This window comes from Colius striatus, chromosome Z (genome assembly GCF_028858725.1).
Source record: "Colius striatus isolate bColStr4 chromosome Z, bColStr4.1.hap1, whole genome shotgun sequence".
NCBI lineage: Eukaryota > Metazoa > Chordata > Aves > Coliiformes > Coliidae > Colius > Colius striatus.
The window spans coordinates 78,342,065-78,359,122 of NC_084790.1; the positions used below are offsets into that span (position 1 = coordinate 78,342,065).

At 42.0% G+C, this 17,058-nt stretch overlaps 1 protein-coding gene across 47 annotated transcripts in view; it reads right to left on the reverse strand.

Moving 5' to 3' along the window:
• CELF4 (CUGBP Elav-like family member 4) overlaps positions 1-17,058 on the reverse strand; it is a 688,894-nt gene that overhangs the window by 97,071 nt on the left and 574,765 nt on the right. For 10 of the 47 annotated variants that reach the window (XM_062019331.1, XM_062019319.1, XM_062019301.1 and 7 more), the window contains exon 5: positions 10,900-10,929. The exons of the other annotated variants lie outside the window; for them this stretch is intronic. In XM_062019331.1, the coding sequence (XP_061875315.1) occupies positions 10,900-10,929 (30 nt within the window). The remainder of the gene's footprint in view (positions 1-10,899; positions 10,930-17,058) is intronic. 47 annotated transcript variants of the gene reach the window in all.

Below are 17,058 nucleotides of genomic sequence, written 5' to 3' on the forward strand. Positions count from 1 at the left end.
CGTGTGTGTGATAGTGTGTCTGTCTGGGGAACCTGGCACTTTTTTCCGTGGGGCAAACCTGCAGGAAGGCTTAGAAAAGAGAAGAAACCTTTCCTTTGCAGGAAAGGAGATTTTACTTAGGACTCTCCACTGCTCTGGTTCACTTCATGGAGGGACAGTGAGCTAGACAGGCAGTGCGGTCAAATTCTAGGTATCTGAGGCAGCTGACAGTTGTCGATCAACACTAAGACACATGACAGAGACCCAAACAAAAAGTACACCAGCAAGAGTGGTGGGTGCCTAGCATGGGAAGAGGGAAACCAACAACACTAAGACACATGATAGAGACCCAAACAAAAAGTACACCAGCAAGAGTGGTGGGTGCCTAGCATGGGAAGGGGGAAACCAAAGGAAGGATTGTAAATGCCAGAGAGAGTATGAGAGAGGAATTTTTTCCTTGTCTTTTGTGGAGTTGAGATCACTGCCTCATCTCCCTTCCCGTCACCCAGTGAGTCCTCAGAAATCTCTGCACAGTGCCAGATTCAGCCCAGCACTGAGCACTGCCTTGGAGGTGCTGAAGGCTTGGCAGAATGGGGACTGTTGTTGATTCACTTTCTCACTACTCTTTGGCTGAGTGGCAAGGTAGGAAAGGGGGGATGATTGAAAGGAGTGGGGAGAGAAGAAGAAAGGGGGAAGAAAAGATAATAAGAGAGCCCCCACTGCCCTCTGCCATTGTGCTGTTCAGTAGAAGGCTCCCTACAGAATTACGCTGTCGTCTTGAAGGAAAGCATGTAATAACTGAAAATACAGTGTCAAAAGGAATTTTTCAGGCTTTGACAGCTCATAAATTACAGTTCGTTGACTTCTTCCTGGGTCTAGATTTAAATTAATAGGCAGGCAGATATATATTTCTTTTGCTCCTTTCTCCTGAGCAGTAGCAGTTGTAGAAGTGACGCAGTTTCTTACATCTCCATCTCTCTGTTCCCTCTCCCTCCCTTACAAGCAGTCTCACCTCAATGCAGATCAGCTAAACTCGCCCTCAGACCCCAGCATGGGGTAGAGAGATCCTCCCAACATCACCTCTCCACAGCACAAAAATAGGAAAAGAAAAAGCATAGAAATTCCCTTAGCAAATGATGTCTTTACAAAATAAATACTTTATGGAGGAAGTATTTGGCAGAAAATGACCATAGGCAGTGAAGGTCAGAGATGTTCAGGTGAGTTGATGGTGGCTGTGGCATCTGAAGTGGAAGCAATCAAAAATATTAGGCCTCGCCTCTAAATAAGTCAAAATTAGGTGAGAAGGCCATCAATGAAAAAGTGTGCATTGCCCTTTCCATGAAACCATTGGTGCTTACCTGTAGGGAGAATAAAAGTGACTGTGTGAACAGATGGAGGGATACATGGATAGACGGATGAATATAACAGACTGGACAGGAGATCACAGCTCCAGAAGGTAGTCATGTTCTTAATGGGATTACGCTCTGCCTGCCTGAAATCTCTAGCAGATATTTCCATTTGGGTGCAACTTTAGCCTGTATAGTAAGTCTGCTGGTCTCAGCTGAACAGCTACCAGCATTTTACTGCCAGGAGAAATGATCCAGGAAGATGGAAGTTTGCACATCACTTGCAATGCTCTGGTGAGCAGGAATGCTCAGCAGTGCCCTGTCTGCACAGTTGTTTGGTAGTGCTTCAAAGCACAGTAGGCAGCTGGGGTGTTGGAGACCTGTCATTCTTTTGTATCGAGATGTATTTATGAGTTTGGGTTAGGCCAACATGTAGTCTGTCTGTACTTTTGCTCTGTGGTTATGAGGAGCTCAGACTATATCAGTGATGGCTGTGAAATTCTGAAGAGGCTGTAGATTTGCAACATGTAGATAGAAAAATGTGTCAAGTGCTTTTGGGTCCTGCACTTTGAAAAGGTCTCATGTAAAAAGGGGTTATTAATAGTATTAATGGTTCCTGATACAAGTTGTAGTCTGGAGCCACCTAAGATGCTGCGGTGAGTATTGTGGTGTGTGCTTGGCAGCTCCTGTGAAAGAGCAGTCCAGGACACAGTTGTTTTTGGGAGGACAGTAATGAGTCAGAGCTGGGAGCTGAATATTTCCCTTGTTTGCCATAGTAACACTGCTAAAGGGAGTGAAAAGTGCAGAGCCAGAAGGAACATGGGTCTTGACTGCCCTTCTGTAGGTGTGTGAAGGGACAAGTGTGATAATCACACATTTGAATCATCTGAAAGGTCTTTGTGCTCTTGCTTCAGTTTGTTTTAGTGCTGGTGCCGAAGGGCAGTCACAGCCCTCTGAGAAAGCAGAAGCTTGTGAAGTGCCATAAGCTGTGGATATAGTCACCTCTTGGCTCAGCAGTCCCTGTGAGATGTCCTTCATGAGGGGGCTGCGTGAGCTCAGAAAGTTGAAAGGAGAGTGAGAGGTTCTGGAGGCCTTCCTCAAGCTGAGCATAAGAATGACAGGAGATCCAGTAGTCCTGAGCATCCTGACTGGACTGCAGAGAGGCCTCCTATATGGTGACATGAAGATGTTTCTCGTTGACCAACTCCCTGAGAAAATGGCCAGCCACTGTGGTCTTCAAAGAGTGCCCTGTACTTGGCACTGGTGAGGCCACACCTTGAGTGCTGTGTTCAGTGCTGGACCCCTCACAAGAGGGACACTGAGGTGCTGGAGCATGTCCAGAGATGGGCAAGGGAGCTGGGGAAGGGTCTGGAGCATAAGTCTGATGGGGAGCAGCTGAGGCAACCTGGGGTGTTCAGTCTGGAGAAGAGGAGGCTGAGGGGAGACATGATCACTCTTTAAGATTATCAGAAAGGAGGTTGTAGTGAGGTGGGAGTCAGTCTCTTCTCCCAAGTAACAAGAGATGGGACAAGAAGAAACAGCTTTGAGTTGTACCAGGGGAGGTTTAGATTGGAGATTAGGAAAAACTTCTTCACTGAGAGGATTGTTGGACCCTGGAACAGGATAACCAGGAGGTGGTGGAGTCTCCATTCCTGGAGATATTTGAAAGTCATGTAGCTGAGGTGCTGAGGGGCATGGTCTAGTGGTGGGTTTGGTTCTGTAAAGTGAGTGGTTGGACTTGATGATCACGAAGATTTTTTCCAGTCAAAGTGATTCTGTGATTCTATGAAGAGTTGCCAGTGCAATGTCTGAAAAGATGCAGGAGGGATAGAAACCAAATTTCAGCTCATCCAGCAAGGAAATAACCTATTTAGTCCTTAAGATTTCTCATTCTGCAGCTATCCAAGCCACAAATTTGGCTGTTTAGAGGGAGATGCTGTTCAACTATGTTGATGTCTTGAATGGGGAAAGTATCATGACTAGGTGCTTAAATCTATAAGCTGTGACTCACTTCATGAAAACCCGAGGAAAACACTTATTTGCAATGTATCATTCAAAGAAGTACAGAATACTCCAACAATGGTGATTCTTTCTTAGAGGGTTGAAGGGAGGGAGTGATGAGTGTTGTCTTTTACATTTTAGATGACAATTTGTGAAGTGATGGATAACTATCAGCCTGTTTCACAGCCTCACATGTACCTGTATCAGTGGTATTTCCTTTGGAGTTACTAGGAAAAAAAATTAAAGGAGTTCCAAATAAGTAAATTAATGCTTCCATAGACTTCTACAAATCCACTGAAGGGCTTTTTTCATGGCTTCCAGACCACAGCAGTAGAAAACTGCTTTCAACTAATAGATATCAGCACAAAAAGCAAAAATGACTGCATTGATATCCAGCCTATGTCCTTCTGTCTTAATTTCAGCTCACAATTCTTTCCCATCAGCTCTTGTTCCTGGGCCCTCACTGGGACTATCTAATCTGTTATGCCCCTACAACCCTCTGTTCCTTACTCTGATGAATACTTACTGCAGTTCCCAGCTTTATGATTTGCAAAACAGCATTTTGCAGAGGATGCAGAGGCAGAAGTGACAGAGAAATAAGGCAACCTTTCAATCCATTTATCAAAGTCCTTGAAGTTCTCATTTCAAGGAAACAATCAGAAATAGGGAGCATAAAACATGAATATGAAATCCAGGGCATTTTAAATAAAGGGAAAGGTTAACAACAAAGCTGACTCCCCTTGATGATAACAAGAGAAAATCAGTCCTGAGACCTGTTGCTCCTGGATGGATCTTGTTTATTAGGAAGAGCCAATTGAATGAACTGATAGAAGAAAAACACAGAAATATAGTATTTATTAATTTCCTGATTCTATTTTCTTAATTGAATGTTTTGCTTTGCAAAGTGCAAAAAAAATTGGTCTAATATTATTGGCTGTAGCCAAGCGAGACCCATTTAATCACACTCAATGGGTCACAGCCTACATTAAGCCATGCGCTGTTGAGCTGCACCTGTATTCTCCTGGCAAAGGCATCATTAGCTGGCAAAGCTCATCCTGATGTTGCTGAAGACTGAGCAGCACATATGAACCACCCTATCCTTGCTTCAAAATGGCAAAAATGAAAGCAGGAGTTAGTCAGGAACTACATGACTAGACTTGGGAGGTAGGAAGTCATGGCCAGTAATTTACTGCTGCCCATTAGACTGTCTCCTAGCTAAGGAGAACTTGTTTTCATGATAGTTATCTGGCATAATTATTTTAAGTCTTGGAAATATTTAAATAATGAAGTTCAGGAGGCATGTTTTTTGAGCTGACATCTCATCTATTTAGGTGTTTACAGCACATACGTCATGATGATGTCTCAGCTTCAAGCTCAAGGAAATAATGAGACCTGTAAGAGGTCATATTGTCCCATGTCAGTGAAAGCTGTGTGCATTTTGTGTCCCATATCTGTGAAATTTATGCATATTCTTCCAGCAAGTTTGATGCAATCTCTTCTAAAAAAAAAGTAGCTCTGGACAACTGGTCCCATCTTCTGTTCATTAGAAGTTACAGCTCCATGCTAAAAAAAGGCATGGATGGAGCAAGACCACACTCTGGAGATGGGACCTTTTAAATGTGAGGCAGATAAATAATTTCCCTTTAGAGGATTTGAGAAGGAGCCTATAAGGAATGTGAGCTATTTCAGGAATAGTTGAGTACCAAGCTCTTTTGGGTTGTGAGGGAAGTCTCGGGTGCTTTTATCATAGTTGTTGTGTAATATTGATCACAGTCTCAGAGCTGAGTGTCACCACTTTTTTTTTTTCACTGGCCTCAATAATGATCTTCAGGACTACTGCAGACCCTTAGAATCATGTTTCTCTTTCTTTTCATTTGGATATCCTTCTCCTAATTCCCCTTGGTTACCTGCACCATTAGTATATTTTCCCTGCTTGCTGTCAATGTTTGAGGTCCTGTTGGCTGCCATCAGTTCCTTGCACACAAGCACAAGTTATGATGCCCTGAGTGTCACAACTGACCATGTTTTTCTGTGATGGCCTCAGCCAAGCAGCTAAAAATCGAAAGAGTGAAGGAGTCTGAGCTCCTTTTTGTCTTTTGGTTTCAGGTCCTCTGGGTCAGGCCCACAGGAGACTGAGGAGTAGATTAGACTGTCTGTCTTGTGAGTAAGCAGAGGACTGCAATGACCTGCACTAAGCCTGACATCTCTCACCATCATGAAATGTACTAATTGGGTTTTTCTGTGTGTATATATTTTTTTTTTTATTTAATGATCCTCTAGGACACTGAACCTGCATTATGATCAGAGGCTGATGAGTTAAGGATATGGGGAATTAGGCTCAGCTGGGCATCTCTGCCAAGGGCTACTATAGCTTATTATAGTCTGTACAGTATTTCCAGCAAAATGTTTTGAAATAACAGAGCACCTTCTGTGTGAGGGACAGGGAACACTTTACCATCAAGGAGGCAATGTGGAAAAAAAAAGAAGGAAGCTTTTAACCCCTGTCAGTCATCTGTCTGCTTCTCAAACCAAGGCCCAGAAAAATCTCCCCCCCTCTAGCTGATGGGATGCCTTTGCCATGACATAGTCCTGACAGCTCCACACTCCCCCAGCATTGAAGCACCCAATTGTGTGTGTTTGTGTGTGAGTATGTGTGTGTGCATTTTAAACACAAGCAGTTCAAGTAAGATCTGGCACCACCTACTCAGCATTCCTTTGATAACTAAATAAAATAAAACAACTCTCCTCCCCCCTCAACCTATATCAAGGTCCTATCAACCCCCTACTTCCCTACCCTGCATTGCAGAATGAGTTATTTGCCTTGGCATGCACCGTGAAGGAGTTTTCTCTGTCAGATTTTGTTCCACAAGGAATATCTGTTTCTGAGACTTGGGAAGAGAAAAAACATCCCTTGAATAGGATGAAGGCCAACATCTAATTCAGGCAAACTAGGAAGGAACTTGTTTTGTAAGAGAGTATCTTAAAGCTGCCTTCTGCTTCTTCTGTAGCACCTGGTGCTTCTGAAAGCTTTTGAAAGGCTACCACACTCAGTTTCTACCTTCTTTATTCAGTGTTGCTTTAACTATTTCACATAATGTGCCCACCTGAATTTCTCCTTCAAGATGTTTCTGCAATCTAACTAAGCATGAATGATCTGGAAAGGCGTCAGGCGCTGTTGGAGATGATGACTCTGGTGTTCTGGCCTAGTAAAGGACAAAGCAGCAAAATCTGCATGCTGGGAAAACATAACACCACAGACTTCAACTGGCATCAGATGCACAAAACCACAGAGTTTACTGAGGCATGATTAAAGCAGGAAAAGTAATATTGGAAAACAGGAAAGCAAGCAAGAGACAAGAAAAATTAAACACTGAATGTGATGGGAGAAAGCTTGCAACTCTCGGTCTTGCATTCTTTTTTAGTAGAGTGACATGCAGCATGAAGATTTCTGTGTCTCGTGAAGTGGACACACAGAGCCAGGTCAGAGAACAACAGATTCTTTAATTCCCTTACTGGTCTGCTGGTCCACTGATTCGGGGTCAAGCTCTCAAGAGTGCAATCACTGAGCAAGAGCAGGAACTCCTGCATCTCCATACATTTAGTGCTCTGTTTGCTGTGCAGAATAGGTGATATCTTCTACCAGACTAGAAAACCTCTCTTCTTTTAAGAAAGCAAGCAATTGTCAGTGTACTTTCAAATGGAACATAGTGATTTTCTGTGGTTTTCCCCTATTTCATAGTCAGCCTCATTGAGTCCTGGAGTCCCTGGGGAGTCAGACTCTCAGAGAAGCTGAGCCTCTTGAGAGGACTTTGAATAGAATCATAGAACCATAGAATCATAGAATCACAGACTCATAGAATCATAGAATCACAGAATCATAGAACCATCCAGGCCATGGTCTGCCAGTTTCTCCAGAAGGATGCTGTGGGAGACTGTGTCAAAGGCCTTACTAAAATCCAGGAAGACCACACCCACAAAACAGCATGGAGTCCAGATCTATGCAGCAGAGTCACAGGACTGCAGAATGGTAGAGTTTAGAAAGGGCCTCTAGAGATCATCCAGTCCAACTTCCCCCTGCTAAAGCAGGATCTCCTCAATCAGGGGGCACGGGACCATGTCCAGGTGGGTTTGGAAACCTCCAGAGAAGGAAACTCCACATCCTCTATGTGCAGTGTGTGCCAGGGCTCCCTCACAGGAAGGAAGTTTGTCCTCATGTTCAAGTGGAACTTTTTGTGTTCCATTTTGTGCCTGTTACTTCCTGTCCAGGCACTGGGCACTACAGAAAAAACACTGGCCCTACCCTTTCAACACTTGCACTTTAGGTGTTTATAAGTGTTGCTAAGATCTTCTGTCAGTCTTTTCCAGGCTAAACAGCCCTAGATCTCTCAGCTTTTCCTCATAAGAGAGAGATGTTCCAAGCAAAAGTTTTCATAAACCCACAGCCAGGCTGAAAACCAATCCAGTGCTGTGAGTGGGAAGATGCTCTTGTATTTCTTGGGAACAAATTAAGGTGAGTTGCTTGTGTATCTCTTGTAACTATATAATCTCACCACATGCACACAGACATGGGCTTCTGCCATTTTGCAAAGGCACTGAAATGGTCTATGTGCATTGCAGCACCCTGGTTTCTACAGAACAGATCTGGCACATTGCACTGGATGAAGACAATTTCCCCCTTCGATCTTGGAGGGTCAGAACCAATTAGCATAGTCCTTCCTACCTCCCCTGAGGGCAGGATGGGGTGTAATGTAGCCAAGGACTGATCTTGCCATGCAAAATCATTAGGGGTGACACGGCTGAGCCCCTGATGAGATGTTTGCTGACATGTGTCAGGAAGGATCATGACATGCTTCCCTACATACCCAAGTGGATTGTGGGTATGTCAAAGGAGGTGGGGGGCTTGTAATATTTTCTAATATGGCATTTAAGACAAAAAAGAGTGAGCTGAGGCAGAACAAGACAAATTAATGTAAGATGACAGCTGCCTTAAGGAACATCAGATGTCCAGAGAAAATCAAAAGAATTCTTCTCCCAAAGAGTCCAATGTAAATTTAGATATCTATATCTGGACACACATACACACATCTGTGTGTGCATGTGCATGTACAGGCAGACTGTCAGCTACTACTCAATTAAAAAGATCCACTGAAACAGAGATGTTATATGAAATGCTTAAACATTCATTTAAACATTCATTACCTATTTTTTTCCTACATGTAGGAGTTGAATGCATTGACTACAAGTCACCTGTGTATATAGGTTTGTGCATGGGTAAATATTCTTTTTGCTTTCTTATAGACCTTGGATACAGAAATTTTTCAAAAGTGACTGGAATGGGCAAAGATTAGAAAGAAAGCTTATCTGTACGGATGTGGCAACTATCTGGATGTGTATCTAGATATCTAAGAGGCGAATCATGTGATTTGTAGTGCTTTGACTGCATGTAAGAGAAATTAACAAAGAAAACTTCCACTAAATGGCTTCTTGACACTGAATTTTTGAAAATGAACAACTATTTTAGAAGAAAGCAAGTGGAAATACCTCAGTCTGAGACTTTAGACACAATACAACTAACATCCACCATTATGGAACAGCTGAAATAGGCAGAGATATAAATGGGTAAATGTATATGGGTTTCATATTATCTATTCCTTCTGTTCTTTGAAGTCAGTTTGCAAACACTAGAATGCTTAAAGACTACTCTTTACTGCAGAAGACGTTGTTATTTAGCTGTGAGAAGTGTGACCTCTCAGCATATCCACCTGCATCAAATAAGTCAGTATTCACTCTCTTAGTGAAGCCATACATCTGGGGCGACATTTATGTTGCAGGTTAAAATACCCAAATTTGTATCTATATATAGTCTGGTCTTTTAGCTTGTGGAGAGATAGTTATACAGTTAAGGGAGTTCTGTACACTATTCCACTTATCCTATGGTGAAGACCTACATTTGGTCAAATGCATCAATCTCTAGAACTTATGCTGCACTGTCAAGGTCTCCATGGTCTGCAATGGGGATATCATCTCATCCTCTTTTAGACATCCATATCTGCAACATGACAGGATAGGTGTATCAATCTGGAGCTATGGTATTGCTCAAACAAGCCACCCTCTATTTCACTGTAATGCTGATTCTCTGCTAGGGCAAGGATCTTCACTAGGGTCTGGAGAACAGAATCCAACCTTTTAATATCACATCAGACATCTAAATTTGAGTGCACTACTCCTACGTCCTTTCACAGTCAACAGAGATATTCATGCCTCCAAAGACTGATTCATCCTATCAACACTGTTATCTAAGAAAGGTCGAGCAAACTGCTCTGGGCAAGTGCCCACTTTTTCAACTAAGTATGAAGGAAGTTCAAACAACTACTTCAGACTTAACAGTTAATATTCAGATGGCTAAATTTAGGTGAGATTAATCCTGCCCGTAGCACATAAATTAAACACATAGTAATCTTTGATCCCTAACTGTGCCTCTAGGTGTATTCTTACTGGAAGTGGTACAGATATATCTTGTAGCTTATCTTGCTGATCACAAATAACCAAGGCAGCTGAAATAGCCAATATCAAATAAACACAAGGATTTTCTTTGTGATAAAATCTACAGAAATGGGAAAAAAAGATGCTCTAAATATGTGTCTTCATAACAATTGAAAACTTCTGTTTAATAAACACATAATCTGCTTGCATGTAGTCCACGAGAGGAAAAATTTGTCAAAAGGAATTGGGAAAAACTATTATTTGCAAAGTACTCCACCATTAATACAACATAGAACTGCTACCTGTAAAACAACTTCTTTAGACAAAGAACAAAAGCAATCAAAAATGTGTCGATAGCCAGCAAGACTCTGCAGCTCCTGAGGTTTCAAGGTATTTTAGAGAAATAGTTTTTTTCACATATGCAGCAGATTTCACCTGAAGATCTCAAAGCACTTTGTAAATATATATGCGTTAATTAATCTTCACAGCAGCTCTATGAGGTAAGCACTGTAAATATAATTATCTTGATTTTACAGATGGTGAACTTGAGACTCAGAGCACTGAAATAACTACCCCAAGTTCGCACTGTGAATCGACAGCACTGTGGTGTCTGGAATCCAGTGGTTCCACTGCCACTTCTCCTTGCTAACCCAGATGACAAAAGTCTTTTTGCTTATGGGAACAATAGACTCCATATGGAGAAAAATGCTGCTCTGGGACTTCACACGTTCTTGTTGGTAAAGCATTTTCCACCCTTTGAATAGAGGGTATGACAACTGAAAACAGTGTTATTTGTTATTGATATGCTCATTAGCATCTGCATCATTATTATGGAGGAACGTTATCAATGGATGGTGTTGGTTAGCGGGTCAGATCCTACCCCCAGAATCAAACATAGACAATTCTGGTGACTGTTTGCTACTTAAAAGGATAGCTTTCTTAATAGGCAGGTCTTAAGAAGGCTCAGACAGCAATTATACTTCCTACACATCTTTTGTCTTCATTTAGCATGACATTGTTCTTGTAAATAATCTGTGGTTGTCCCCACCAGGGAGAAGCAACGTTCGATATGGAACTGAGAGAACTGAACTTGTCATGAAGGGGAGGGTCTCTCAAGCACCTACATCTGAAATCTTCAATCTACTTTTACCTTAATAAAAAGTCAGCTTGCCAGCATGTAAATGACAGTGAACAAAATGGGCTGACATATGGCAAACACAGGCAGTAGTCAGTAGTAATGCTTGTCTATGATGGACACACTTAGACTCTCAGAGCCGAGAGGTTTCTGCAAGGGTGTCTGGCGGTCTCTCTTCTCCTCAAATAATAAAGGTACTTCATAGGGTGCGTGGTACATTTTGAAAGCATTTAAAGAGGAATTGCTTTACTGCTTTCATCTGAACTAAATTACTCTAGATTACTTCGTTCTGTTCTGTTCTACCCCATTCCTTAGATGGAGACCATCTCCAGGGGCTACATTTGTTTACTGCAATCTGTGCTCCAGCAATGTGTCTCAGTTTTTGGTAAAAACTATGTATATTTATATATTATAATATTATGTTGTACTGCCCTGGTATTTGGAAAGTTAGTTTCACCTGTAACATCCCACTTGTGTCCCTGCTGAGCTGTGCTGCATCTGGGTATCTCTCTTTGAATCTGGAAGGTTCATACTTTTTCAGACTATTCCCACTACCTTTATGTCAAATGGTATTAGACTTCACCCATTTTCCTTAGTATGTGGTAGCTCAACCTAGGTAAGAATGTCTTAATATTCTCCTCTCTGACTCAGCAGAGAACAAGAAAAAAAAAAAAAACCATCCCCCAAGCCATTGAGAAAGTAATTGGATCTTGTAAGGGTCATTGCACAGGGGCATTTTGGGCTGATGTCAAAGGCCATAGCTAGTCTCCACTTCACTCCAGGAAGGTATCTGCCCTGCAGCTCAGAGATGGCTGAATACCAGATGTTCCCCATGGCCAGTTCTGCAGGAACGAGTCTGTGATGACCCGTGTGTCCCTATGTAGACACTTGTCCCTCATTGCGGAGATTGGTGGGGCAGAACCTGTCTTCTTGCATTTCCTCCTGGGCATCTAAGGCTAACTGAGGAGATACTGAGTTTTGCTGTGAAGGTTAGGATATGTCCTTTCTTGCAAATTCTTGGCTGAGGAAACCAGTTGAGTGGGTGGCAAGCCCTGAGGATAGAAGGTTGTGAAGGTCATTCAAAACCAAATCCTGCTGTGGACTCTACAGTGCAATACCCTCTTGAACATATGCAGTCCCAAGCTCTCTATTCTTTCAAAGATGCCATGCTTCCTTTTTTATTTTAATACAGACTTAGTTTCAAATCAACCTCTCAGCTGTGCCTGCAGGGAGTTCCCATCTTAGGCCAGTCATTGATGTGTGGACACATCTGAAAACAGGACATATCCTTGAGCTCCCTCCTCTACATCACTCCTCTGGGGACAGACCTCAACGTCTGGGCATTCCTGAAGACAGCACATGCCATTTTCATAGAATTATAGAATCATTGAATGGTAGGGGTTGGAAGGAACCTTTAGAGATCATCTAGTCCAACCCCCCTGCAGAAGCAGGGTCACCTAGATCAGGTTGCCTAGGAACATGTCCAGGAGGGTCTTTTTTACTCACGTACCTTTCTGGAAGTATATTTAGGGGAGAGGATAAGAGATAAGAGAGAGAAAAAAGGCAAGAGAAGCCTACAAAGTCAGGTGAGAGATGTCTGCAAGCTCTGTCTTGAAGTATCATATGATTCCTTTCCTGTCATTTCTTCCCCAGGTTTGAAAGTTGCCCTGAGGTAGGTTGCCATATTTGCATAGCTTTACTTCTAATGGGAAAATTCTGCTGCTTGTGTATATCCCTGTTGATTGCCACATTTTTATGAGCACCTGTGGAGTCCATAAACAAAAGTAAAGAATACTAAAAAAAAAAAAAGAAGATAACAAATTGCAAACAACAAAATCCATATTGCATTTCCTGGGAAGCCTTAAATTAAAGACACCTTGGAGAGGAGGCATGGAAGTAAAGCTGACACATAAACACAGCTCTTGACGTAACAGACAACCCCAGACTTGTATCCTATTTTAATCACCATCTTTGTTTACAAATGTATCTTCTTATGTGGATCTTTCTAACCACCTTAGTGTTGTTTCATTTTACTGCAATTATCGATCACCTAAAGCAGCTTGAAAACTGAACAAGGGAAGAGAAATAAGGGAAAAAAACCCCACCCCATCTCCCAACAAAACATGACAGCCATTCATCCTTTCTTAAGAACTGTGCAATTTCCTCACTGTCAGCTGGAAGGCTGTTCAGGAGGTACAGGCACAGCCTGAGGTCCGTATAACCGGCGTTGGCCACCAGATGCTAGAAAACACTGTTTCTGAATCATTTGCACATGGCAAAGGTGCCACAGGAATGTCTGTAAACATCATGCTCATTGTCTTGTGACTCTCACTTGTAACTGGAAGTCACTTTAATCCTGGAGGATGGAACCAGTTCACCTCTATCTCCACCCAATCTTGCCTTGGAGCTTTTCCCCAGGATACAGGGCTTTTATGGTTGTTTAGAGAACAGCTGCTAAACTCCTGCAGTTTACAGCTCTCCTACAAATTTTAAACCACCACTGACTTGGGATTCCACCCTGGGTAATGACATCTGGTAAGCATCATCACCCTGTGCAGCAAAGACACATGGTTCTTGGAAACTGCCATGCTACACATCTACCCTTTCAGCCAGCAGCATTTTGGAAACAGAAAACAGACTTCAGTGCATTATTTTATGATTGTTCAAATTGCCAGTCATGAGGTTCTTTGATTAACTTCTGCCTTCTCCAGGGACAAGCGGTTCCACTTAAACAATGGGAAACACCAGTGATGCAAAACCAGCATCTAAAACATCCCCATGAACTAAAAAACAATGGGACAACTCATGGAAGAAAAATCCATTGAAAACTACTGATATGAAGAAAGTACCTCTGGCTCAGGAAATCCCTGAGCTGCCAAATGCAGGAAGATAACAAAGTATTGCTCTTGTAATTTCCCCTTGCTTTATGATTGACTCTCTAGGAGATGGGATATATGTGAGAATGACTGTTGGTCTGACTGACTGTAATTGTCCTTAAGTTCTGATATTATTTTTCTGGGTTCTCTGTGAAGAGTGAATCAATACTGTTGGAAATGGGGATTACTGCAGCGCTCCATGAAGAATTGTCCCCAAGAGAGTGTTCCACCATGGGAAATTTATAGCTGTCTCCTATGTCTGTCATTTCTCACATTGTCAGGAACAAGGAATGGGAATGAGCCATCCACTTGTGGGACTAAATCATATGCAAGACAAGACCTATCCCCAGGATGGTTTTAGTATGGGAAGAGATGGAAAAGTGGAAGAAAACAGCGTTTTGTTTCTGACCTCCTCCTCCCAACAGTTGCTCATAGTCACGAAATATCTGCTTCCCAGAAGAACATTTAGATGTTTATTTAGTTTCAGAAAATGGAAACTCAAAAGCTCTAGGAATTCCTAGGATGTGCAGGAAAAAAACCAAATGTTTTAGAAGCAGGTCTATTTGTAACACATATCTGGGAATGGGAAAGGTTGCTTCAAATTGGCAAAAGTACTTTGTTGAATCATTACAATGTCAGCATGCTTATCTGGGTTTGTACCAGAATGTGCTCAAAGACCATCAGACGGACGGAAATTTCTCTATGTGAACACAAAAACTGTACAGTTCTGTTAGTAAATGGAAATGTTATTAGAACAAGTTAACACTCACCTCCAAACCTTAGAAAAATCCTTCTTGCTTTGAAAGCCCTCAACATGAGCCAGCAATGGCAATGTGCCCTCATGGCCAAGAAGGCCAATGGCATCCTGGGATGCATCAAGAAGAGGGTGGCCAACAGGTCAAGAGATGTTCTGCTCCCCCTCTACTCTGCCTTGGTGAGGCCTCATCTGGAGTCCTGTGTCCAGTTCTGGGCTCCTCAGCTCAAGAGGGACAGAGAACTTCTGGAGAGTCCAGCACCGGGCCACCAAGATGATGAGGGGACTGGAACATCTTTCATATGAAGAAAGACTGCGGAAACTGGGGCTGTTTAGTCTAGAGAGGGGAGATCTTATTAACATTTACAAATATCTAAATGGTGGGTGTCAGGAGATTGGGGCATCTCTTTTTTCTATAGTAGCTAGCAATAGGACAAGGGGTAATGGGATGAAGCTGGAACACAAAAAATTCCACTTAAATATAAGAAGAAACTATTTTACTGTGATGGTGACGGAGCAGTGGCAGAGGCTGCCCAGAGGGGTTGTGGAGTCTCCTTCCTTGGAGATCTTCAAGACCCACCTGGACATGTTCCTATGCGACCTGATCTAGGTGAACCTGCTTCTGCAGGGCTTTCGACTAGATGATCTCTAAATGTCCCTTCCAACCTCTACCATTCTATGATATTCACTGAGTTCTCAAGCACCAGCTCACAATGTATTTTTTCACATACACTGGATTCACAGATCCTACCAGAAACACAGAACTGCTCCCTTCACTCATCTGCCCCACAAACCCAATTTTAATTGATTAAAAAAATCTAAACCTCATCATTTACAAAGTCGTGGTTTAACTCAAAAAGGTGAGCTGAAAGATGGACAGATAAGAGTTGGAGGTTGTTGGACTGATGCTGAATCAGGGAGCCACATAGATGAATCCTGAGTTTTGAAGTCAATAACTAGGTACAGGCTTAGCTCTGTAGACAATTACTAAGATAAGATGCAGTTTTACCAATTGTACCTCTGTATGTCAAGCAGAACAAATGAAATCCTTGACAGTGTCTTACAGGATACCAAACCAATTTAAAGTGCATGATACAGGGATGAGACACAGGTTAAGATAAACCTTGCCATTTTGCTGAACTTTCCCAGATAGTTTATTCAGCCTTTTTATTTTTTTTTTTTCACATTATGGAAATATTTGTGCATGCTCCTTCAGTAAAAAAAATTGGGCAAGCAGTCAGCATAAGAATGGGGATTGACAGATTCATCCTGCCTTTTGTAATAAGTTTTTTTTTGTTACACTAAGGAAAAACGTGCAATTTGCTGGTAGTTCACGGCATTGCTAATTTGATATTAATTAATACTAATTTTATATTCATTTACACTGAGGATATACTTCGTTGAAATAAGCAACTGTTAGAGTGAAAGGTTAACCTTGCTGCACAACTCAAGAAACTGAAGCACAGGCTCACTACACAGACAAGGTCCATGGCTGAAATGCACGGGGATATCAGAGACAACGGATCTGTTTCAAACTGTTTCAAAATTTACTTTTCTGACGACTTCAGGTGGAGAGAACTGGGAAAGAATTGCTAGGCTTACTATCAATAAAATCACTCCAGAGAAAGAAGAAAGTTGTTTCCTGGTTCTAGGCTTACTGTAGCACAAGATATAGTCTAAAAGTAATACCTTAGAGATCACTCCAAAGTCTTCATTAAACACAAGCATGACCACCTCTGTCAAAACATTAACTTAATCAGCTGAGCTCATGCTTTCACCCGTGTAAAGTATCACCTTTCTCTTAAAAATCAGGAGCTGTACACCAGTTACTACCACTACAGAAGTGCCTGAGTGTTAGCAGTCTGCAACAGTAGCTGTGCTTTACCCCAAAGGGACAGTATTTAAAGATTAACTGCTATTTTGCATTTTTAACTCCTGTGATCATTATGCACATCTGAGGATTTGCTGTTTCAAAGAGGCATTTTCTACTCCTGTTTCAATGGTGCTTTGGAAAAACCTCTGCATCTTTTCTTCTGCCTGTTCTTTTTGGGAAAAAGCTAAAGTCCAAAATATTTCAACAGGAACACATGACTGCCTTCTACTTGGATGAAAAACAGCTCCTATTTAGCTTCTTCCAGATGAAACTACTTTTCCTTTGGGTCTCTGCTTCCTTCTCGACAGCCATTAACTCTCATTGTCATTGAAAGCTGAATGAGTGGAAAGGGAGGAACGATCAACTACAAATCAACTACCCTACACCAACTACAGTCATTGTGTGACACTAGTCTCCTAGGATTCTCCTGAAGAAGTTGTACTAAGCAAAGGTAAGAGGGTAGACCCTGCAGATTGCAGCCATCAGCTGAGGGTTGGGAACAGTGTCCCAGTTGCCAAATGTTGGGATCTCACTTTAATGTTTAATTTCATGTTTAATTTTTAAAATTTGATTTGATCATTACCATAAACATTAAACAGTATTTCCTGTTT